Here is a 23,846-nt window from a genome sequence, read left to right as displayed (position 1 = left end):
GAGCAAATCCTCCTTTCTCTACTTAATAGCCATATGCCCTTTGTTAAAATTATTCAACCTCCACAAACCTGTTTCATTATATATAAAATGGAGGTCCCACTAATGTATTTTCCAGATTCTAACAAGCCCTTGAAAAGATATATATAAACATTTTGAGAATCAGGATGAGTCTGATGATTGATTTTAAAGAAGTGGACAGCCAGAAATCAGAGAAATAATCTGTGGCAGATTTAGCTTTGCCTGAGTATGTGCAAATTGAGCTTTGAGTTGTTTACTCTGGTGGTAACATACTTCAACTTTAACTTAATTCTTTTTTTTTTTTTTTTTGAGACAGAGTCTCCCTGTGTTGCCCAGGCTGGAGCACAGTGGCACAATCTTGGCTCACTGCAACCTCCACCTCCAAGGTTTAAGCGATTCTCCTGTCTCAGCCTCCCAAGTAGCTGGGATTACAGGCACACGCCACCACATCCGGCTAATGTTTGTATTTTTAGTAGAGATGGCGTTTCACCATGTTGGCCAGGCTTGTCTTGAACTCCTGACCTCAAGTGATCCATCCACCTCGGCCTCCCAAAGTGCTGAGATTACAGGTGTGAGCCACTGTGCCCACCCATTACTTTTTTTTTTTTTTTTTTAAGATGGAATCTTGCTCTGTCACCCAGGCTGGGGTGCAGTGGCACAATCTCAGCTGGCTGCAACCTCCACCTCCCAGGTTCAAGCCATTCTCCTGCCTCAGCCTCCCCAGCAGCTGGGATTACAGGGGCACACCACCACACCCAGCTGATTTTTGTGTTTTTAGTAGAGACAGAGTTTCAGAAACATGTTGGCCAGGCTGGTCTTGAACTCCTGACCTCGTAACCTGCCCACCTCAGCCTCCCAAAGTGCTGGTATTACAGGAGTGAGCCTGCGCTCCCAGCACTTCTTTTTAAGTAAGCTTTTAAAATATCTTCAAAAAGATTCCACTATGGGCCGGGCGCAGTGGCTCACACCTGTAACCTCAGCACTCTGAGAGGCCGAGGTGGACAGATCAGAAGTTCGAGGCCAGCCTGGCCAACATGGCGAAACCCCATCTCTACTAAAAATACAAAAATTGGCTGGGAGTGGTGGCGTGTGCCTGTAATCCCAGCTACTTGGGAGGCTGAGGCAGGAAAATCACTTGAACCCAGGAGGCGGAGGCTTCAGTGAGCCGAGATCACGTCACTGCACTCCAGCCTGGGGTGACAGAGTGAGACCCTGTCTCCGAAAAAAGATTCCACTGTGATGTCATATTGAAATGAAAAATTATTGTGCTCATAGAAGATTTTAAATCACATGCAATAAAAACTAACTGAAATTACTAATTCTCTCAGACTAGACCAAAACATTTTCAAAGGTAAGAGAAGTTAGAGAAATTGGTGTGGCTATTTCATGGAGTCACATATCTAAATGTCAAAATTTCCAGCTGACTTAGAAGAAAAGCCGTTTTACTTTCAGATATATGTGTTTTTGTTTTCATTTTTGTTTTTTTGTTTTTGAGACAAGGTCTTGCTCTGTCACCCACGCTGGAGTATAGTGGCGCAATCACAGCTCACTGCTACCTCTGCTTCCAAGGCTCAAGTGATCCTCCCACCTCAGCCTCCCAAGTAGCTGTGAACACAGGCACCTGCCACCATGCCCAGCTAATTTTTTTTGTAGAGACAGGGTTTTGCCATGTTGTCCAGGCTGGTCTTGAACTTCTGAACTCAAGTGATCTGCCACCTTTGGCCCCCCAAAGTACTAGAATTATAGGCATGAGCCACCACACCCGGCCAGAGATAAATTATTTAATTAAAGAAAAGAAATTTACAAGTTTAACCAAATAGAAACCACCAATGAAATCAGTTTTCTTTGCTATGCTTCTGCAATTACAAAAGTATTAAATAGATCCAGACATAGGTTATAAAAGCAGCATGGGCCGGGCGCGGTGGCTCACGCCTATAATCCCAGCACTTTGGGAGGCTGAGGCGGGCAGATCACGAGGTCAGGAGATCGAGACCATCCTGACTAACACGGTGAAACCCCGTCTCTACTAAAAATACAAAAAATTAGCCGGGCGTGGTGGCGGGCGCCTGTAGTCCCAGCTACTCGGGGAGGCTGAGGCAGCAGAATGGCATGAACCCGGAAGGCAGAGCTTGCAGTGAGCCAAGATCACGCCACTGCACTCCAGCCTGGGCAACAGAGCGAGATTCCGTTTCAAAAAAAAAAAAAAGTCATTTTTTTTCAAAAGCAGCATGTTAGTATGATGATGCATATAACTGCTAATGGCCAAAAGTGATTCATACAAATCTTAAGACTCCCAAATATAAAGGCTTGGATTCAAACTTAGATTATAATGCTACAGAAGCTAGAGAATGGATAAATGTTATTTTCAAAAAGAGGCTGAGCACAGTGGCTCATGCCTGTAATCCTAGCACCTTGGGAGGCCGAGGAAGGCAGATCACTGAGGTGAGGAGTTTGAGACCAGCCTGGTCAACATGGTGAAACCCCGTCCCTACTAAAAATACAAAAAATAGCTGGGTGTGGTGGCGCACGCCTGTAATCCCAGCTACTGGGGAGGCTGAGGCAGGAGAACTGCTTGAACCTGGGAGGCGGAGGCTGCAGTGAGCCAAAACCGTACCACTGTACTCCAGCCTGGGTGACAAAATGAAGACTCCACATCAAAAAAAAAAAAAAAAGAAAGAGAAAAGAAAAAAAAGAGAAAAGAAAAAGGTAGCATTCCCCCAGCTCCTCCAAGTCAAGAATATTACAGTAATACCCACCTTAAAGCTTTCTGGTGAGGAATAAATGAGATTATAAGTAAAATATTTATCACAGTGCCTAGCAGAGAGAGTAAGCATTTGATGAAATGTTATTATTGATCAAATTTTGAAAAAACTAATTTAAAAAATGAATGACAAATTATTCTTTGCTTTTATAAGCACTGAACCAAATAGAACGGCTTAAGCTACAGAAAAATATTTTCTTGGAATTAAAAAAATTTCCTAATTAAAAAAAATTTTACCAACATAATAATTACATCAAGAAGTATTTTGGTTAAGTATAAAGGTAAATCTTGTATAAACCAAATGTTCATGAATACTGTCTGTCATCATTTAACAACAGGTAACCCTTTCATTTCTTTTTGAGATAAAGTTTTGCTCTTGTTGCCCAGGCTGGAGTGCAATGGCGCGATCTCAGCTCACCGCAACCTCCACCTCCCAGGTTCAAGCCATTCTCCTGCCTCAGCCTCCCGAGTAGCTGGGATTACAAGCATGGGCTACTACACCCGGCTAATTTTGTATTTTTAGTAGAGATGGGGTTTCTCCATATTGGTCAGGCTGGTCTCAAACTCCTGACCTCAGGTGATCCACCCGCCTCGGCCTCCCAAAGTGCTGGGTTTACAGGAGTAAGCCACCGCCCCCAACCAGGTTACCCTTTAACAGTGGTTTCTGTATACTATTTCCTAGTTCTATCAGTCATTAAGATTTTATAACACTCTAATAGAGCTGCTAAAAATTAAAATTTATGAAAAAAGCAAGTGTTTTTGTTTTTTGGTTTTGGGTTTTTTTTTGAGGCAGGGTCTCATTCTGTCACCTAGGCTGGAATGCAGTGGCATGATCTTGGCTCATGGCAACCTCTGCCTCCCAGGTTCAAGTGATCCTCTGACCTCAGCCTCCTGAGCAGCTGGGTCCACAGGAGTGGACCACCACACCTGACTAATTTTTATATTTTTTGGTAGAGATAGGGTTTCAGCATGTTGCCCAGGGTTCCGGGTTCAAGCAATCCACCTATCTCAGCCTCTCGAAGTGTTAGGATTACAGGTGTGAGCTACCATGCCCAGCCAAAGTGAGTTGTTTAAACAAAAAGTCACAAACTAGTAAATCAAGGTCCAAATTAGAGACAGGGACATTTTTTCTGTGAGCCACACAAGTTTTGTTTTGTTTTTCAATTAGTTACCAAGATTTAATGTTCTTTTAAAATCCAGATTCACAGCTTCCTATTAAAAAACAGAATTTGGGAATACTGGACTGATGACTATAATCAGCTAGAGTTGAGTCACAGATGCCTCCCTGCCCTTGCCCCATTCTTCAGCCAGGCATAATCTCAATCCTGCCCACCTTAGCCTTTTATTGTCTTCCTGGCCTTTGTAAATATTTGAATCTGCAACTGTTTTTTGGGCTTTTTTTGGTTTTTTTTTTGAGACAGAGTCTTGCTCTGTCACCCAGGCTGGAGTGCAGTGGCACAAACTCAGCTCACTGCAGCCTTCACCTCCCAGGTTCAAGCAATCCTTCTGCCTCAGCCTCCCGAGTAGCTGGGATTACAGGCATGTGCCACCACGCCTGGCTAATTTTTTGTATTTTTAGTAGAAACAGGGTTTCACTATGTTGCCCAGGCTGGTCTCAAACTCCTGAGCTCAGGCAATCCACCCGCCTCGCCCTCCCAAAGTGCCAGGATTACAGGTGTGAGCCATGGCACCCAGCCTGAATCTGCAATTTTAATGTACACATTAGACTTGTTTTTCTAACCTGGAGTTTCTGAAGAATTGGACAATGGAGCAGATGCTTCAGCTAAGGCAGCTAATGTAGCTAATACTGATGTAGAAGAGTTTCCAAACTGAACAGCAGATACACCCGTTTCATCTGTAAGAAAAAAGAAAATAGATTTGAATTTCTAAGGAGCTTAATCCAATGCATATTTCTGATATTCTATTTATCTTACTTGACTCTTAAACAAAGCTTGGATAGCATTAGCTTTTGAAAGGTAACACTGCAGTAAATTTTGTAGTATCACCTTTCTTCAGATTGTTTTGTCTCATAAAAATCCTTTTGCCAGTTATACCAAAGAAAACCAAGGTGGCTGATAGAATCTTACCCTCGTTCTCCAACAGTCCTTTCTTACAAGGATGAATACCTACTAAAGCATAAAATCCCAAAGCCTATCCTATATGCATCTCAATACCTGTTGCCTTGGATGAATTTTCTGAAGATACCAGACCTGTTAGGTTCACCACCCCTCCAGGTCCAATGATAAACTGTGGTGTTGCAGCATGTATTGTCACAGTGTCAGGACTCTCTGGGTTTGTGTTGATTTGGTTCTGCATAGCAATCTAGGGAAAAAATGACCACAGTGTTTTCAGAATTATAACCAGAACATATAGCACAAATTCTCCATATAATACAAATTATAAATACACATATAAAGGAATATTCTCTAAGAAGAATCACATAGTACAAGTGGAAATATTTGTCTAAGGTCCACTGACAGTGTAGGGGCACATCATGGGTATGTATTTATATCCCGAGTCCCCCTCTTAGGTAAAGCAGCAAAATCCTGGGAGAGGAAAAATGAGTATCTAAAAGGTTTTTAATAGAACGCAGAACAATTGGACATTAAGCCGGCTGAGGTGGCAGGTGCCTGTAATCCCAGCTATTCAGGGGGCTGAGGCGAAGGAGTGCTTAAGCCCAGGAGTTCAAGACCAGCATGGGCAACATAGTGAGACCCCCATCTCAAAAAAAAAAAAAACAAACAAACAAAAAATATTTCTGCCCTGTAGCTATAGGAATTTAATTATTTCTTCTACATTTGGCAACACATAATACCACATATATAAAGTATGTCCTTCTCAATTAATTGTTCCCCATCTTCAACTCCAACCCCCAAACTGCACTCCTAGGAGTAAAAGGAATGGAAAGAGGCATGGTAGAATTCATTTTCCTGAACATAAAACATCTTTTAAGTAACTAGTGGAAGCTCAAAGAAGTCAGATAGTCTTAGAAAAGAAGAGTTCTACTGCTGGGATCGGGAACAAACAGGCAAGAAGAGGCAGTAATTAAAGAAGATAATTTATATTATGTCATCGGGCTGAAAATAAGAGAAGTAATGTTGGTTACTAGAAAAACCTTCCCAAAAGCCAAAAACAACTGATCTTTTTGAGGATGCTGAAAAATAAAAGAAACAAATCAAACTGCATCACTCATTCAAGGGATGGTATTATGGTTGCTAATATATATTTTTTTTAATTTTTATAAAGTCATTTACAGTAGATTTGGAAAAACCATATAGTATCAAAATGCAACAAAAATAATAGAATAAAATGTCTAGGGCCAGGCGCGGTGGCTCACGCTTGCAATCCCAGCACTTTGGGAGGCCGAGGCAGGCAGATCGCCTGAGCTCAGGAGTTCAACGCCAGCCTGGGCAACATGGTGAAACACCATCTCTACTAAAAACACAAAAAATTAGCCGGGCGTGGTAGCACGCACCTGTAGTCCCAACTATTTGAGAGGCTGAGGCAGGAGAATTGCTTGAACCCAGGAGGCAGAGGTTGCAGTGAGCCAAGATCGCGCCACTACACTCCAGCCTGGGCGACAGGTCAAGACACCGGCTCAAAAAAAAAAAAGTCTAAGGAGAAATTCAGAAACTTAAAAAACAGAAAGTAATCACCTTATCTAATGTTAATGAAGAGACTGGCCTTATAATCAAGAAAATGAATAGTAATAAAGAGGAAGTGAAAGAGAAAAAGGCCTATCCAAAATAACTAAGTCCAAAATGAAAGGCTACAAACTTAATTAGTTTAAATCATGCACAATATAAGAAATCCCTCTACTGATAAGGCTTCTTTTTCTTTATTTTCTTAAATTAAAAGCCAAAAGTTACCTGTAATATCTCTGCTAAATCTTCATTTCCATTGTCTATTGAAATATCAAACGCAGTTTTACAAAATTTACTTTGCGTGTGTACGTCAGCACCATATTTAATTAAAAGTTCCACCACCTCTTGATGATTGTGTTCTGTGGCCCAGTGGAGAGCTGTCATCTTTAACATGTCCTTTGCATTGACATCAGCACCATGCTACAAAAATATTTCAAAGAGATTACTAAAATATGAAATATCACATAAAAAATTCCTGATATGAAATTATTAGTTCTGTGCTTTAAAGCAAGAACAAATAACGTAATCAATTCATTATTTGTATATGTTAAATATATGTTCCAGGCCAGGTGTAGTGGCTCACGCCTGTAATCCCAGCACTTTGGGAGGCCGAGGCGGTTAGATCAGCTGAGCTCAGGGGTTTGAACCTAGCCTGGGCAACATGGCAAAACCCCATCTCTACAATACAAAAAAATACAAAAAATTAAGGGCTGGACATGGTGGCTCACACCTGTAATCCCAGCACTTTGGGAGGCCAAGGCAGGTGGATCACTTGAGGTTAGGAGTTCAAGACCACCCTGGCCAACATGGTGAAACCCCGTCTCTACTAAAAATACAAAAATTAGCCAAGCATGGTGGCACACACCTGTAATCCCAGCTACACGGGAGACTGAGGCAGGAGAATCACTGGAACCCGGGAGGCAGAGGCTGCAATGAGCCAAGATCACGCCACTGCACTCCAGCCTGGGCAACAGAGTGAGACTCTATCTCAAAAATAAAAAAATAAAAATAAAAAAGTTAGCTGGGTGTGGTGGCACACACCTGTGGTCCCAGCTAATCAGGAGGCTGAGTTGGGAGGATTGCTCGAGCCTGGGAGGTGGAGGTTGCAATGAGCCAAGATTGCACCACTGCACTCCAACCTGGGTGACAGGATGAGAGTCCATCTCAGAAAAAAGAAAAAGAAAAAGAAAAAAAATAAAATAAATAAATATATATATATATACACACACACACAAGTCCCAGTAATCACCACTTAATCTGTCACTTAATCATTTTTCTCTCATACTGAATTTCCTGTTTTCCTTCTAATTTCTTAGAAATTAGGCAATTATTTTTTGAGTCACCCAGCTACGGGCACAAAAAGCTAGAATGACATAAGAAATGAAGGAAACTATGAGCATTCCTCTAAAAGCTCCTTTAATGTTTGTATGGCAGCTGGTCTCTTGGTTCCTCATTTCCACAAAAAAAATCTTTTGCTTTCAAAATCACTGCAACCCAGAAAAAATAAAAATAAAAATAAAAAAATTATAAAAAGAAAACCAGTGCAACATAAAGAACTAAAAGTAAGCTATCTAGAGATATATTGTCCAATATGATAGCCAATAGACACATGTAGTTTTTGAGCATTTGAAATGCTGCTAGCCAGAATAGAGATGTGCTATATGTATAAATACATATTGAGGCCAGGTACGGTGGCTCATGCCTGTAATCTCAGCACTTTGGGAGGCCAAGGCAGGCAGATCAACTGAGGTCGGGAGTTCAAGACTAGCCTGACCAACATGGAGCAACCCCGCCTCTACTAACAATACAAAAAATTAGCTGGGCCTGGTGGTGCATGCCTGTAATCCCAGCTACTCAGGAGGCTAAGGCAGGAGAATCACTTGAACCTGGGAGGCGGAGGTTGTTGGTGACCTAAATCGCACCATTGCACTCCAGCCTGGGCAACAAGAACGAAACTCTGTCTCAAAAAAAAAAAAAAAATACATATTGAAATTGAAAGATTTATACCAAAAAAATAGAATGTAATACATCTCATTAATAATTTTTGTACTGGACCGAGCATGGTGGCTCACCCCTATAATCCTAGCACTTTGGGAAGCCGAGGCTGGCAGACCACTTGAGGTCAGGAGTTAGAGACCAGCCTGACCAACATGGTGAAACTCCATCTCTACGAAAAATACAAAAATTAGCCAGGCGGGTTGGCGGGCACCTGTAATCCCAGCTACTCAGGAGACTGAGGCAGGAGAATTGCTTGAACCCGGGAGGCAGAGGTTGGTATGAGCCAAGATCGCGCCACTGCACTCCAGCCTGGGCAACAAAGCTGGACTCCATCTCAGAAAAATAATAATAATAATAATAATAATAATTTTTTATATTAATTTCATGTTGAAATGATAATCTTTGTATATACTGGGTTAAATAAAATATAAAATTAGAATTACTTTTTAAATGTAACTACTGGAATATTTGGAATTACAGTATATGTGATTTGCATTTATAGCTTCCATTGTATTTCTTTTTGATAGGCTGATCTAGAGGCCAGGATAAGAAGGATCAAGTAGAATATCTATCACTCTATGGTTCAGAATTTTCTACATCACTCTTTGACATTTAGATGATTATAGAAAAATCCTCATTTATGTTATTTGCTAATATGTTTGTTAATCATTCAAGCCTAATGTTCCCTTCCATGACCATTCTGACTATAAGACAAAGCTGTAAGCCAGGTGTGGTGGCTCACGCCTGTAATCCCAGCACTTTGGGAGGCCAAGGTGGGTGGATCACAAGGTCAGGAGTTCGAGACCAGTCTAGCCAATGTGGTGAAACCCCATCTCTACTAAAAATACAAAAATTAGCTGGGTGTGGTGGTGGGTGCCTGTAGTCCCAGCTACTCAGGAGGCTGAGGCAGGAGAATCACTTGAACCCGGGAGGTGGAGGTTGCAGTGAGCTGAGATCGTGCCACTGCACTGCAGCCTGGGCGACAGAGAGAGATTCTGTCTCAAAAAAAAAAAAAAAAAAAAAAAAAAAACACTGTAGTCCCTCACCATAAGATAGACCAACGCCCAAGAAATCAGTTAGTTGACTTAACTAAGAATATACCTAAACAAAGTTTTGTCCCTCATGGAATGAAAGCTGTAAGATAATTTTCATTTAATGGGCTTATACACACAAAAAATGAAATACTATAGATAAAATACTAAGTAGACACTTAACAAAAACTAGTTCCCTCTACTTCTTATAAAACCGTAAAGTCTTTTAAAAGCAAAGTGCAAAAAGAGAACACATACCTTAAGTAAAACCTCTACTATGCTGGCATGGCCCTCAGAAGCTGCCATATGTAATGGTGTTCGGTCCACTTTGGTTCTGGCATCTCTGCTCACACCAGCTCGCAGCAGTACCTCTGTGGTGGAATAATGACCATACTGTGCTGCTAGATGAAGTGGAGAAGTTCCCAGCTGTACCACAGGAAAAAAAAAATCCACATTTACATTATTGTTAGTACACTTCTGTTTATAGAGTAAACAGATTTTCTTTACATTATCTGTTTACATAGTAACTCAAAACTCAAAAGAAATGACTAGATTCATGCTTATCACATCTTCTTCATAGACATCTTGAAGAATTCCCACTCTCAAAGAAGAAAATCCAGTATTTCCTTTAATTCAAACTTTGTTTCTTCTTTATTTTTTATCAGATAAACTGCCTGAACAAAATTAATTTCATTAGAAATTAAGAGATAGAGGCCAGACGTGGTGGCTCACGCCTGTAATCCCAGCACTTTGGGAAGCCAAGGCGGGCGGATCACTTGAGGTCAGGAGTTCAAGACCACCCTGGCCAACATGGTGAAACCCCGTCTCTACTAAAAACACAGAAATTAGCCGGGCGTGGTGGTGTGCGCCTGTAATCCCAGCTACTCAGGAGGCTGAGGCAGGAGAATCACTTGAACCGGGGAGGCAGAGGTTGCAGTGAGCCGAGATCGTGCCACTGCACTCCAGCCTGGGAAACACAGCGAGACTTTGGTCTAAAGAAAAAAAAAAAAAGAAATCAGAGAGAGAGTTTGAGAAATTTTTCTGTGTATTAGAATGTGTTCCTCAGACCAATCACACAAAACTTGCTAAGTTAACTTCATCTGTAAAATTCATCTCAAATAAATGTAACAGTGTACATTTTTACTTTAAGTGGATCAAAATTGTTTTGTAGGACTTAAAAAATTCATGTATTGAAACATCTCAGTGATCTTTTTAAAGGGATTGTTTTCAGAAGAAAAATCTTAGGTGCACTTGCCAAAGTTGAATCAGGACAAAACCAAAACAGAGCCCAATTCTCCTGAAATTGATTCCATGTGGTGTAGTCATTAAATTGACATCCACAATACACAGAGGGAGTACTAAAATGTGAGGGAAGAAAGATTAAGTTCTATCACATGCATTTAGAGGCATAGAAAATCCCTACAACTCTCTGATTACCACGTCACTTGATATTCCAAAGAACTAAGATATTTGGACTAAGGAAATTTACATATATAAATAGTTCACTATGTTATGAAGAGACTGAGATACATGTATAAAGGTCCTTAGTCCTATCTCTCTCTCTCTATCTATATATATATATATATTTAGTTTGTTTGTTTGTTCGATTGTTGTTTAATTAGAGACAGGGCCTCACTGTGTTGCCCAGGCTGGGGTGCAATGGCTATTCACAGGTACAATTATCACACACTACAGCTTTGAACTGCTGGGCTCAAGCAATCTGCCCACCTCAGCCTCCAGAGTAGCTAGCACTACAGGCACACACCAACAAACCCAGCTAAACCTTACATTTTTAAGGGAAGGTCATCCCAGCAGATCAAAGAAGATCCTTAAACAATCCTTTCTTTCTCCATGCTTTGTCAATTTTTCTTTAACTAGCCTTTTCTATACTCTTAAATTTCAGTATTTAATGAAAATATCTCAACAGCCCATTTAGCAACCAGGAGCTTTGCTCAGTTTGACATGAGGATCTACTTTTTTATTTTTGTCTTCTGAGACTTTCCCTTCTTGGTTATTGTTAAAAAATATATATACATATATGCAGGGTTTTTTGTTTTTTTCTGAGACAGGGTCTCACTCTGTCACTCAGGCTGGAGTACAGTGGGGTGATCACAGCTCACTGTACCTTTGAACTCCTGAGCTCAAGCGATCCTCCTCCCTCAGCCTCCCAAAGTGCTGGGATTATGGATATGAGCCACCACACCTGGCCATGTAGTTTTTGTAGCTTTTTGGGTTTTTTTTTAAATTCATTTTTTTAGAGACAGGTTCTTGCTCTGTCACCCAGGCTAGAGTGCAGTGGAGTGATCATAGCTCACTGTAACCTCTAACTCCTAGGCTCAAGCAATCCTCCCATCTCAGCCTCCAGAGTAGCTAGGACTACAGGCTGAGCCACCATGCCTGACTAATTTTTTTTCTTTTTGTTTGAGATGGGGTCTCACTATGTTGCCCATGCTGGTCTTCAACTTCTGGCCTCAAGTAATCTGCCACCTCAGTCTCCCAAAGTGCTGGGATTACAAGTGTAAGCCACTGTGCTCAGCCAATATATGTGGTTTAAGGCAAACATCTGTGAATCAACACCATAGTCTAGAAATAAAACACTGCCAGTAATTTAAAATCTGGCCAGGTGCACTGGCTCACTCCTATAATCCCAACACTTTGGGAGGCCGAGGCAGGTGGATTGCCTGAGGTCAGGAGTTCCAGACCAGCCTGGCCAAAATGGTGAAACCTCATCTACTAAAAATAAAAAATTAGCCGGATGTGATGGTGGGTGCCTGTTATCCCAGCTACTTTGGTGCCTGAGGCAGGAGAATCACTTGAACCCAAGAGGCAGAGGCTTCAGTGAGCCAAGATCATGCCACTGCACTCTAGCCTGGGCAACAGAGCGAAACTCTTGTCTCAAAAAGAAAAAAAAAAAATCTTCCCACATGCCACTCCCTAATCACAAGCCCCTCCCCCAGCCCCAGAGGTAACTAATATTTTGAATTTTGTGACAAGTATTACTTGGTTTTCTTTGTATCACTTATCCCTAAATAATATACTTTGATTTTGCCTGTTTCGAGTTTTATTTAAATAGAATTATACTGCATGTATTTCTCTGTGACTTGCCTTCTTTTGCTTGATACTGTATTCATGAGATTCACCATGTTAATAAGTATAGCTTACTAATTTTCTGTGTTCTATAATATTCCATTGAATGAGTAAACCACAATTAATTTAACCAATCTACTGAAGAACATCTAGGTTGTTTCCAGTTTTTGTGTTATTATGAATAATGCTGCTGCTAAATACAGTAGTCTTGTATATGTTTCAGGCACATGAACAAGTTTCTCTTGGGAATAGTCTTAGAAGCCCAACTGCTACATCATACACTACGTACATCTTCAAATTTACTGTGTGCTGCCAAACTGTCTTCCAAAACGATTATACCAATTCCATACTTCCATCAAAAATATTTGAGAGTTCCCACCATCTCCTCACCAAGCCTTGGTACTGCTCAACTGTTTTTGCTAATCTGGTGGATATATAATAGTATTTCATGATTTTACTTTGCATTTGCCCCAATCTTAATGTAGTTGAGTATCTTTTCATGTTTATGGATCAAACTTTCTCTTTGGTAAAGCACCATATCAAGTCAGCCGTCTATTGCCTTGTCTTTTTATTGCTAACCCATGGGAATTCCTTATGTATTATGGATACTAATCCTTCTTAAGATCTTTTTGTCTTTGGGAGGCTGAGGCGGGCAGATCATGGGGTCAGGAGTTCAAGACCAGTTGGCCAACATATTGAAACCCCATCTCTACTAAAAATACAAAAAATTAGCTGGGCTTGGTGGTGGGTGCCTGTAATCCCAGCTACTTGGGAGGCTGAGGCAGGAGAATCACTTGAACCCAGGAGGCAGAGGTTGCAGTGAGCCGAGATTGCACCATTGCACTCCAGCCCAGGCAACAGTGTGAGACTCCATCTCAAAAAAAAAAAAAAAAAAGATCTTTTTGTCTTGAGGTACTACAGCATCTATGATATATCTAGATATGGATTAGTTTTTAAATTGATCCTGCTGGAGATTTGTTAGGCTACTCAAATCTGTGGGCTGCCATCTTTCATCAGTCCTGGAAAATTCTCAGCAATTACCTCTTCAAATTATTTCATCCCTATTTTTGCTCTTTTTGTGGATCTATGATCAAATGTTAGACTTTCTCACATGATCCTTCATGATTCCTAACATCTCTTTTACATTTTCGATCTATTTTTATCTGTGATATAGTCTGGATCATTTTTTTTCATACCTTTCAGTTCACTAATTTTCTCTTTAGCTGTTTCTAATCTGTTACTAAAATTTTATCTCAAGTCCTTATAGGTCTGCTTCTGTTGACAGTTGTTTTAGCAGGTTACTGTTCAATCTGGCATGTGTTCATGTGTTTAGTTATTTCTGACTGCTCACTTTCCTTTGAATTTCATTTGTGGATATGAACCCTGGGATGAAGGCAGGTTCCTCCAGAGTGGATATTCATTTGCTTCTGTCAAGAACCTGGAGTAATCCCTAGTCCAAAGATCACTTCAAATTCATTTCTCAGTTTACAGTTTTTTAGACTACACAAGTATTTATGAGTTCAGGCTGCAAGTGTGTACAAAGGATGCCCTGTGATTCCAAATTCTCACCATCAGATTGTTTTCCTCTCTCCATTTGATGTCTTGGTTCACATCAGCTTATTATCTTTGCAGCATCATGGCAACAGGGGCAAGGGCAGGAGCAGATAGGTGGAGGGACAGGGTATTCCTGCTTTACCCTTACACTGAAGGTGAGCTCTTTGGGATTCCAGAATTATGAGCAGAGATCTCCTATCAGACTTCTCTCCATGAACACTCTCAGGTCTTTATCTTTAGTACCCCAAGCCAGTGAGGTGGAAAAACCACCAGACAAGTGTGAGTTCACCTAATGTTCTTCAGGGTAAAATTTCTCTGGGTTCTAGCCTTCACTTGGTTTTTCAGGTTGATAATCTCTTTCCTTCTAATTCAGCAGTGTACTTAAGAAGATTTTCTTTAAAATATTTCATCAAAAAGTCTTTATTCTTTAAAGATACAAGTTGAAACATTTATGGATAAAATGATATGGTCCCTGGAATTTGCTTTAAAATAATACAGAACAAAAAATAATACAGTAGACAGAGTTATAAAGGAAACAATATTCATCATGATTTGATAATTTTTGAAGTTGGGTAAAGGGTATTACAGGGATATCGTTGATATATATTTGAAATTTTCTATAATAAAAAATTTTGTTTTTTCATGAAAAATGTAAAAGAGAAAGGAAGGCAAAAACAGCAAAATCAAAAATCTGGAATTTTTAGTTGTTACCAATGGGAGGGTTAATTCAGATTCCTAGCATCCCATATCCACAAGACAATACTTTTTTATTTGCCCCCAGAATTAAAGAGTTATGGTTTTTTTTGCCTTCCCCACAACTGCCTTCTTTCTATAGTTGTCAAGATCTCATTCCCATTCCTTTCTTCCTCTTTGGTCATGTTTGCAATAGTTTTACAAGTAATAATTGAAACATAAACTTGTTTTTCTTTTAGGAGTGACTATAACACTAACTCCAATCTTTATCAGTATCTTTCTGAATTATAAATTCTACCTGTGCTATTTAAAGGCCTTTAAATTAAATCCCAAGCAGATACATTTTTATATTCAAGCCACATTAATGCACTCCACAGTTTGAAAGAAAAACTCTTTGTGGATGAAATATTTGGATAAGGTTGTCCAATATCAAAGAAAATAATATAAACCACTTCTTTTAGGACAGTTATAATTCTAAACACATTTGCAAAAGCAATAATTTTTTACCACTTATAAACACATTACTGACTACATTTTTCTCTGCAAAAACTCAAAAATGAGAAGAAGGAAAAAAAAACACACAATATTAAAATCATTCTTTACCCAGTCTGTAGTAAAAGGAGCTCCATTTGCCATCAAAATACGAACTTCATCATCTTGACCTGCTCGTGCCGCTTCTAAAAGCTTCTTTCCCAAATCTACCAGGGACATCTAAACAAAACATAGATGAACTGAACATCAAAATCTCCATTTATACACTATGACATGACATTTCCCCTTCCTGTCTTTATTAGTAAGTCAGTTCTCAATTATCCCTTCAAAAGAGTGTGCTATGGTTAATTTAAAAGTACAGATCATACAAAAGCAATTTATATTTGGATTTTAGAATCCATTTTCCTTTCTCATTAAGTTTTTACTTACAATAAAAGCAGTTTAAATTCTCCAAATACATCTGGTAAAAGATAGAAGAGGTAAGTAGCAGAGAAAAGCTGGCCTAAATTTTTATTTATTTATTTTTTTCTTGAGACAGAGTCTCAGCCTGTCACCCAGGCTGGAATGCAGTGGCACGATGTTGGCTCACTGCAACCTCTGCCTCCCAGGTTCAAGTAATTCTCCTGCCTCAGACTCCCAAGTAGCTTGGACTACAGGCATGCACCACCACACTGAAAATAATCCTATTTTCAGTAGAGACAGGGTTTCACCATGTTAGCCAGGCTGGTCTCAAACTCCTGACCTCAAATGATCTGCCTGCCTTGGCCTACCAAAGTGGTGGGATTACAGGCATGAGCCACCCCGCCCAGCCAAGCTGGTCTAAAATTTAAAACCGGCAACTAATTGTTTTCACTGGAGGGTTTGCAGCAATAAAATTTTTTCGTAAAAGTAAAGTGCAAGATATTGTCATCTGTTGTTGATGCAAATTAAACTAAACTTAGCATAAATTTTTTTGCAATAGTAAATGTGTTCAAAATTTTAAAATACAAATTTTCTGCCCTCCTACATGCAATGTATATTCAAGTTTTTGCAGAAAGTAAACAATTCACATTCTATGAAAATACTAAAAACAGTGACAGTATTACGAATAGACTATCTGTCTCATTAGAGGCTAGAGGCCAGGTGCGATGGCATACCCCTCTAATCCCAGCAGTTTGGGAGGCTGAGGCAGGTGGATCACTTGAGGCCAGGAGTTCGAGACCAGCCTGGACAACATGGTGAAACCCTATCTCTACTAAAAATAAAAAACTGGCTGGGCATGGGGGCTCACACCTATAGTCCCAGCTACTCAGGAGGCTGAGGCACAAGAATCACTTGAACCCGGGAGGCGGAGGTTGCAATGAGCCGAGGTCATGCCACTGCACTCTAGCCTGGGCAACAAAGTAAACTTTGTCTCAAAAAAAAAAACCAGGAAAGAATATCTTGTGCCTTGAATTTAATATATCTGAAAAAGGTTAATGTCCCAGCCTGGGATGTGAGGTGTGCATGGGTGTGTATGTATTTGTGTCTTCTTGAATAAGAAATATTGAAATATATATGTCAGAAAAAAGATTATAACAGTAGAATATAGGTAAATTAAGATTTGAATGTATCACAAACATTCAAATTCAACGGATGACAGTTCTGAGAAGAAAGTTTCCAAACCCAGAAAGACCATCCAGCTGGAAGATTACTCAATTATGTTATACAGTATCCTAAGTAAGGAAAAGCAGAATTTTAGGCCCGTGGGGAAGGGAATATATGGAACCCCTGAGATTTACAATGAAAAAATGTGCCTGGGGTATAAATTTATCTCAAAAAAAGTATATACTCTGAGGGTTAGGTAAGTAGTCAAGAGAAAGTAAGTTATAAAGAGAGTAATGGCAGGTTGATTAGTGTATCTCTACCTGGTATGAACAACTATTACAGGTTGAGTATCCCTAATCCAAAAATCTGAAATCTGAAACTTTTTAAGAATCAAAGGAAATGCTCATTAGAGCATTTCAGATTTTGCATTTTTGCATTAGGGATGCTGAACCAGTAAGTATTAATGCAAATATTCCAAAATCTGAAAAAAAACAAAATCTGAAACACTTCTGGACCTAAGTATTTCAGATAAGGGATACTCAACCTGCACTCAATAAGGAAGAGAAAGGAGCATATGTGTGAGAAGGAAGTTGGCAAATGGGGCTTGGAAAAGTTATTTCTGCCAGAAAGAAATAAAATGTTCTACATCATTAAAAGGGATAAGAAATCTAAAAGGGGTAATTATAAGAAAAGCTGTCCATGAAAATAAACAGAATTATGCCTATAATTTTTAGTAGATTAGCTAATATGGGAATAACCAAGCACAGAAGAGGTAACCAGGGACAGATACTAACACTTGGAGGCTTGCACAATAATTAGGTGAGATACACATATCCCAAACAGGCCTTTGTCACAAGGCAGGAAAGAATTTCTTAGAATTGTTTCATTTGTAAGGATAAAAATAATCTATATTATGGCCAGGCGCAGCAGCTTACACCTGTAATCCCACCGCTCTGGGAGGCCAAGGTGGGCGAATCACTTGAGGTCAGGAGTTCGAGACCAGCCTGGCCAACAGGGTGAAACCCTGTCTCTACTAAAACTTCAATCCAGCCTGGGCAAGAGTGAGACTCCATCTCAAAAAAAAAAAAAAAAAAATCTATATTATATCCTGTAGTAAAGACTAGGAAAAACAATCACATGTACTTGTGGGATTTATATGGGTTTTTTAAATACACTTCTCTGTGATACTTGCAACATTTTCATCCTTGAATTTCTGATTTCCTTTCCTCTTTTTTCTCCTATTCTCGCATACCTTGATGGAGTCACTGAAAGCCAAGATATTCCTCAATCCTCCTTAAAGACACTAAGATCTATAGAGATTACTGATCTCCAATGAGGCATTTTTTCCTAGATAATATGTAATTGCTAGACAGTAAAAATTAACATCATATTCAACAGGCAAGAAACCTGCAAAAATAATTTCCTATTAAAGTCCGGATACAGCAAAAAGAAACTGACCTCTCTCCTACAGAAGTACAGTAAAATCTAAACTGGTCACACTAACAAATACAGCATTTATACTCTGAAAGATATAAATTTGGCTTTACAATGAAATATATCTTTCCAAAAATCTACATTTTTAAATAGGTTTTACACAGGTAATATAAAATCAGTTTGCATTCATTCAGCATACATACTGCCAAATGGTTTAGATATCTGAGTATCTTTTGTGAAGTGCCAGTTTAGGGCTTTTCCCCATCTTTTGAAACTGGGTTGCCTGTCTCACAAATGTTCTGGATATGAGTCCTTTGTCAAATACCACAGTTATTATAAATATCTCTGTACAGAACCCTGATTTTTTACTATCTTATGTTCTTTCTTTGATAACACATAGTATTTTCTATGGGTAGATAATTGTTGAGCCTCATAAAAATGTACAACTTCTACATATTAAAATAATCAAAATAAAATAAGAAATGGCAACGAAATATATTTACCACAAAAACGATTAGAAGAAACATTCATGTTTTACTTATTTAAAAGGCCTGACTCAAAATGAAAAGGTGGGGAAAAATGAACAGCAAGGACCCAACACATCAATAGTTAAAAGACAGGACCATACGTTTTACAGAAAAGAAAATAGAAATAATTCACAAGGGCAAAAAATGCTCAGTGTCACTGTTAATCAGGTTAACATAAAGTAAATAATTTTAAAGTAATTCCTGATGCAGCCAAGAATTAAGTGAAACTGATGCTTTGATATATTGACAACTCAGATACGTTGATAGTAATATAAGTGGATCAGCTTTATTTTTTAGTCAACTTGGCAAATTTAACAAGTTAAAAAAAATCCGAGTCCATTGACCCAATAAGTGATCCCACTTCTAAGAATCTATTCTAAAGGAAAAATATATTGAAACAGATTTATCAATAAAGATTATATATGCATACACATACATATTATATATAACTCTTCTAATGTGACCAATCTAGAGGTAAGAAAATGATTGAATTGTAGAATCTAAAGGAACAAAATGCAGTAATTTAACCTAATAGTTTTGAAGCTATATAAACAACAAAAAATTTATGCCACACTATGAAAAGATACAAATCTTTTTAACGTCAAAATATGCATATAAAGTATAAAATACTGAAAAATATTAACAATTGTTTAGGATGGTATGATTATGGGAAATTTTGTCATTTTACAAAGTTTCTATAATGTTACTATATTACATAATTTTAAAAATGTTTTTTCCGACCGGGCACAGTGGCTCACGCCTGTAATCCCAGCACTTTTGGGAGGCCTCGGCGGGCGGATCACGAGGTCAGGAGATCGAGACCATCCTAGCTAACACGGTGAAACCCCGTCTCTACTAAAAATACAAAAAAATTAACCGGGCGTGATGGCGGGCACCTGTAGTCCCAGCTATGCGGGAGGTTGAGGCAGGAGAATGGCGTGAACCCGGGAGGCGGAGCTGGCAGTGAGCCGAGACCGCGCCACAGCACTCCCACCTGGGCGACAGAGCGAGACTCCGTCTCAAAAAAAAAAAAAAAAAAAAAAAGGTTTTTTTCAAAGGGACAAATTATATTGTATGACTGTCAACTAAGCAAATGATAACATTAAGGAAAGTTTTATGTTCCTGACTTATTAGATAGGAATGAGCGGAAAAAACAAAGATAATGTATAATGTTGGGAACTTAAAATACCAATCATAGATCTGCTTACATTAATTATAATAAAATCATGAAGCATTTGAACAAATGAACTTTAACCATAATTATTCAATTGCCTTAATTATTCAAAACATATCACAGTTTAGGACCTAATATACTTAAGTTACTCTGGTTTTAAAATTCCATGAGCGATACAGCCATATGGTAGACTTTTTTTTTTTTTTTTTTTTTTTGAGACGGAGTCTCACTCTGTTGCCCAGGCTGGAGTGCAGTGGCGTGATCTTGGCTCACTGCAAGCTCCGCCTCCCGGGTTCACGCCATTCTCCTGCCTCAGCCTCCCGAGTAGCTGGGACTACAGGCGCCCGCCACCACGCCTGGCTAATTTTTTGTATTTTTAGTAGAGACGGGGTTTCACCGTGTTAGCCAGGATGGTCTCGATCTCCTGACCTCGTGATCTGCCGGCCTCGGCCTCCCAGAGTGCTGGGATTACAGGCATGAGCCACCGCGCCCAGCCACCAAATGGTAGATTAATGTAGATGGATTCTTGGAAATCGGTGGTTCTCATTGGTAGCAGCACTGTCCCCTTGAGGGCCCTTTGTATGTTTATGGAGGCATTTTGGGGATTGAAGGTGAGGATGCTCTGCTAGCATTTAATGGGCAAGTGCCATGGATACTAGAGGTCCAGCAAAGGAGGGAATAATCCTGTAGGACAAAGAATTGTCACATGTTCTAGAAAATTTTCAAAGATTCCATTGAAAATATATCTACGGCTAGAATCTAACACGTAAACAAAAAGTATTTTTCCACAGTGTTAATGTATCCCAAATATTCTAGAATGCAGCCATACTATAAATCTATTTGTTTTGTTCAGAAATTTACTAAGAGTTGTTTACCATTTTGGAAATCATGTCAATGCCACTTTGGCATCTGCATCACCAATATCACGTATCAATCAGCTTGTCCAGCTATCACATTCACAGTGATTTTATGTGCTGGTATAAGCATTTTAATACCTCACTGTGACATCTAATGTAGTGTGCTCAAGTATTTACATATTTTAATACACATTTTATTATAAATTGCTTCTTTTCAAATTATCCTTTATATTATAATCAAAACATGATTTTTTTGAAATTATGCAGGTTAGTAACATTAACTATGATTTTCTTTCTTTTCTTTTGAGATAGAGTCTCTCTCTATAGCCCAGGCTGGAATACAGTGGTGAGATCACAGCTCACCACAGCCTCGACCTCCCAGGCTCAACCAATCCTCCCGCCTCAGTCTCCCAAGTAGCTGCAACTACAAGAGCACACCACTAAACCCGGCTGATTTTTGTATTTTTCATAGAGATGGGTTTTTGCCATGTTGCCCAGGCTGGTCTTGAACTCCTGGGCTCAAGCAATCTGCCTACTGCAGCCTCCCAAAGTGCTCGGACTATAGGCATGAGCCACTGCACCCAGCAACTATGATTTTCATTTAAAGTTAGCAGAAGGGGCAATACAAAATATTTATTATAAAAAGGTGGCATTGGCGCTAATAAGATTGAAATCAATGGAAGAAAATACACATGAGATCAAGCAAGACAAAAATCAAAGGTGCTCTGAGTTTCTAAGAAAATACACATGAGATCAAGCAAGACAAAAATCAAAGGTGCTCTGAGTTTCTTGTCAAGATAATTAGTAAAGTTTTAAATAATGAAAAGAACAAAATCGTAGCATTTTCACTTCTGATTCTCACCTGACAGGGACCACACACACTCATCGTAGTTTTTGACCCTTAGAAGAACTCAATTGTAATAAGACAACTACATTTACCAAGGGGAGCATAGCTCCAGGTCAAGTCACTAATTTACTCAGTCCAATATCTATATATTAAAATTCTGGACAGGTGCAGTGACTCAAGCCTGTAATCCTAGCACTTTGGGAGGCTGAGAAAGGAAGATCGCTTTGAGGCCAGGAGTTTGAGACCAGCCTAGCCAACATGGTGAAACCCCGCCCATCTCTGCTAAAAACTACAAAAATTAGCTGGGTGTGGTCCTAGCTACTCAGGTGGCTGAGGCAGGAGAATCCCTGAACCCAGGAGGCAGAGGCTGTAGTGAGCCGAGATTGCTCCACTGCACTCCAGCCTGGGCACCAGAGCAAGACTCTCAAAAACAAACAAACAAAAATCCTCAGACATAAAGTGCTAGATTTTTAAAAAATCATTTAGTTTTACAACAAAAATATATTGCTATTTTGCTGTGGCAAATAAGTTCTTTACTCCAATTAAAATGTATGTTAATAATAAATCTATTATACAAACTAGCTACTTTTGCTCAAAAGTACATGCCAAGAGGGCCATCTAGTGGTAACAGGAATTACTACCAATAATTACATGTTAAAGCTTAGAGTCTATTTTGTTTTGAATTTCCGTAATTTATAGAGTTGTTGTGAGGATTATGGCATGTACTGGACAGGAAAACTCTATAAAATCATAAAGTACTAGTTCCACATGAATGGTTACTAGCACTCTTAAATAAGAATATGAATTTTAAAAATGTTTACACCTATTATAAATATATTTAATAAGCCTTTACTCACATTAAAAGTTTAAAATAAACTTGCTATATAATTCTTATGCTCAATGAGTACAATTATAAATCCAATATAAATCTCCTAAAGATTTTCTCCACTCCAGTTTTGTATTACACACACATCCCTACACACACATCCAAAGTCTTTAAAATGTTCATACTCTTTGACCTAGTAATTCTACTCATATAAACCCATCATAAGGAAACTATTCAAAAATCTAAATATATGAATACTGGTGTTATTGAAAATGAGGAAAAAAACAACTACAAACAATGATTAAAGAAATTAAGATATAATGGAATACTGTAGTGATTTATTTATATTATGAAAAATTTGTAGTATATATAGACAGTCGTATAATAAACTCCCACATAGCCATTTAGTTTAATATTATCAACTTATGGCTGACTCATTTCCCAACTCCACCCATTGTTCTGAATCAAGTGTTAGACATTATATAATATTATCTCTAACATTTCAGTACAGATCTCTAAAAGATAAAAATATTTTTAAAATAATACTATATATATTCATTTGAAAATATTTACAAACAGTATGTAACAGTTTAAGAATCAGGACTCTAAGTTGTATATATACCATGATCTTAATAGAAAAATACTTGGAGCCGAGTGTGGTGGCTCATGCCTGTAATCCCAGCACTTTGGGAGGCCAAGGCAGGTGGATCACCTGAGGTCAGGAGTTCAAGACCAGCCTCGCCAACACAGTGAAATCCCACCTCTACTAAAAATTAAAAAATAAAAAGAATTAGCTGGCTGTGGTGGCTGACGCCTGTAATCCCAGCTACTCAGGAGGCTGAGGCAGAAAATCGATTGAACCCGGGAGGCCAAGGTTGCAGTGAGCCAAGATTGCGCCATTGCACTCCAGCCTGGGCAACAAGAGCAAAACTCCGTCTCAAAAAAAAAAAAAAGAAAGAAAAAAAAAACCACTTGGAAACAATACATCACTGTAATGAAAATTATGAATTTTCCATTTTTTCTACTTTTTTCTAAGTTTTAATTTTTTTATAGCAAGCATATATTACTAATATTAAAACTTTTATTTAAAAGCTCTTTTTCAAAATTAGGTTACAGATAAGCTTAATAAAGCCTTTAATGTACAACAGTAGATATTGAGGCCGGGCGCAGTGGCTCACGCCTGTAATCCCAGCACTTTGGGAGGCAGAGGCGGGCAGATCACGAGGTCAGGAGATTGAGACCATCCTGGCTAAAATGCTGAAACCCCATCTCTACTGAAAATACAAAAAATTAGCTGGGTGTGGTGGCGGGTGCCTGTGGTCCCAGCTACTCAGGAG

The 23,846-nt window shown here is 39.0% G+C and overlaps 1 protein-coding gene across 4 annotated transcripts in view; it reads right to left on the bottom strand.

Annotated features, from left to right (window-relative positions):
* Window positions 1-23,846, bottom strand: part of GABPB1 (GA binding protein transcription factor subunit beta 1) — an 84,253-nt gene that overhangs the window by 19,187 nt on the left and 41,220 nt on the right. For 2 of the 4 annotated variants that reach the window (XM_003266911.4, XM_030814105.1), the window contains exons 2-6: window positions 15,390-15,497; window positions 9,711-9,878; window positions 6,649-6,843; window positions 4,954-5,101; window positions 4,521-4,634 (exon numbers count right to left, since the gene is read on the bottom strand). In XM_003266911.4, the coding sequence (XP_003266959.1) occupies window positions 4,521-4,634; window positions 4,954-5,101; window positions 6,649-6,843; window positions 9,711-9,878; window positions 15,390-15,497 (733 nt within the window). The remainder of the gene's footprint in view (window positions 1-4,520; window positions 4,635-4,953; window positions 5,102-6,648; window positions 6,844-9,710; window positions 9,879-15,389; window positions 15,498-23,846) is intronic. The other 2 variants (XM_003266910.4, XM_030814106.1) reach the window with 1 other exon arrangement.

Source organism: Nomascus leucogenys, chromosome 6 (genome assembly GCF_006542625.1).
Source record: "Nomascus leucogenys isolate Asia chromosome 6, Asia_NLE_v1, whole genome shotgun sequence".
Lineage (NCBI taxonomy): Eukaryota > Metazoa > Chordata > Mammalia > Primates > Hylobatidae > Nomascus > Nomascus leucogenys.
Note: the sequence above shows the minus strand (reverse complement) of the source record. Positions and strands in the feature narration are given on the sequence as shown.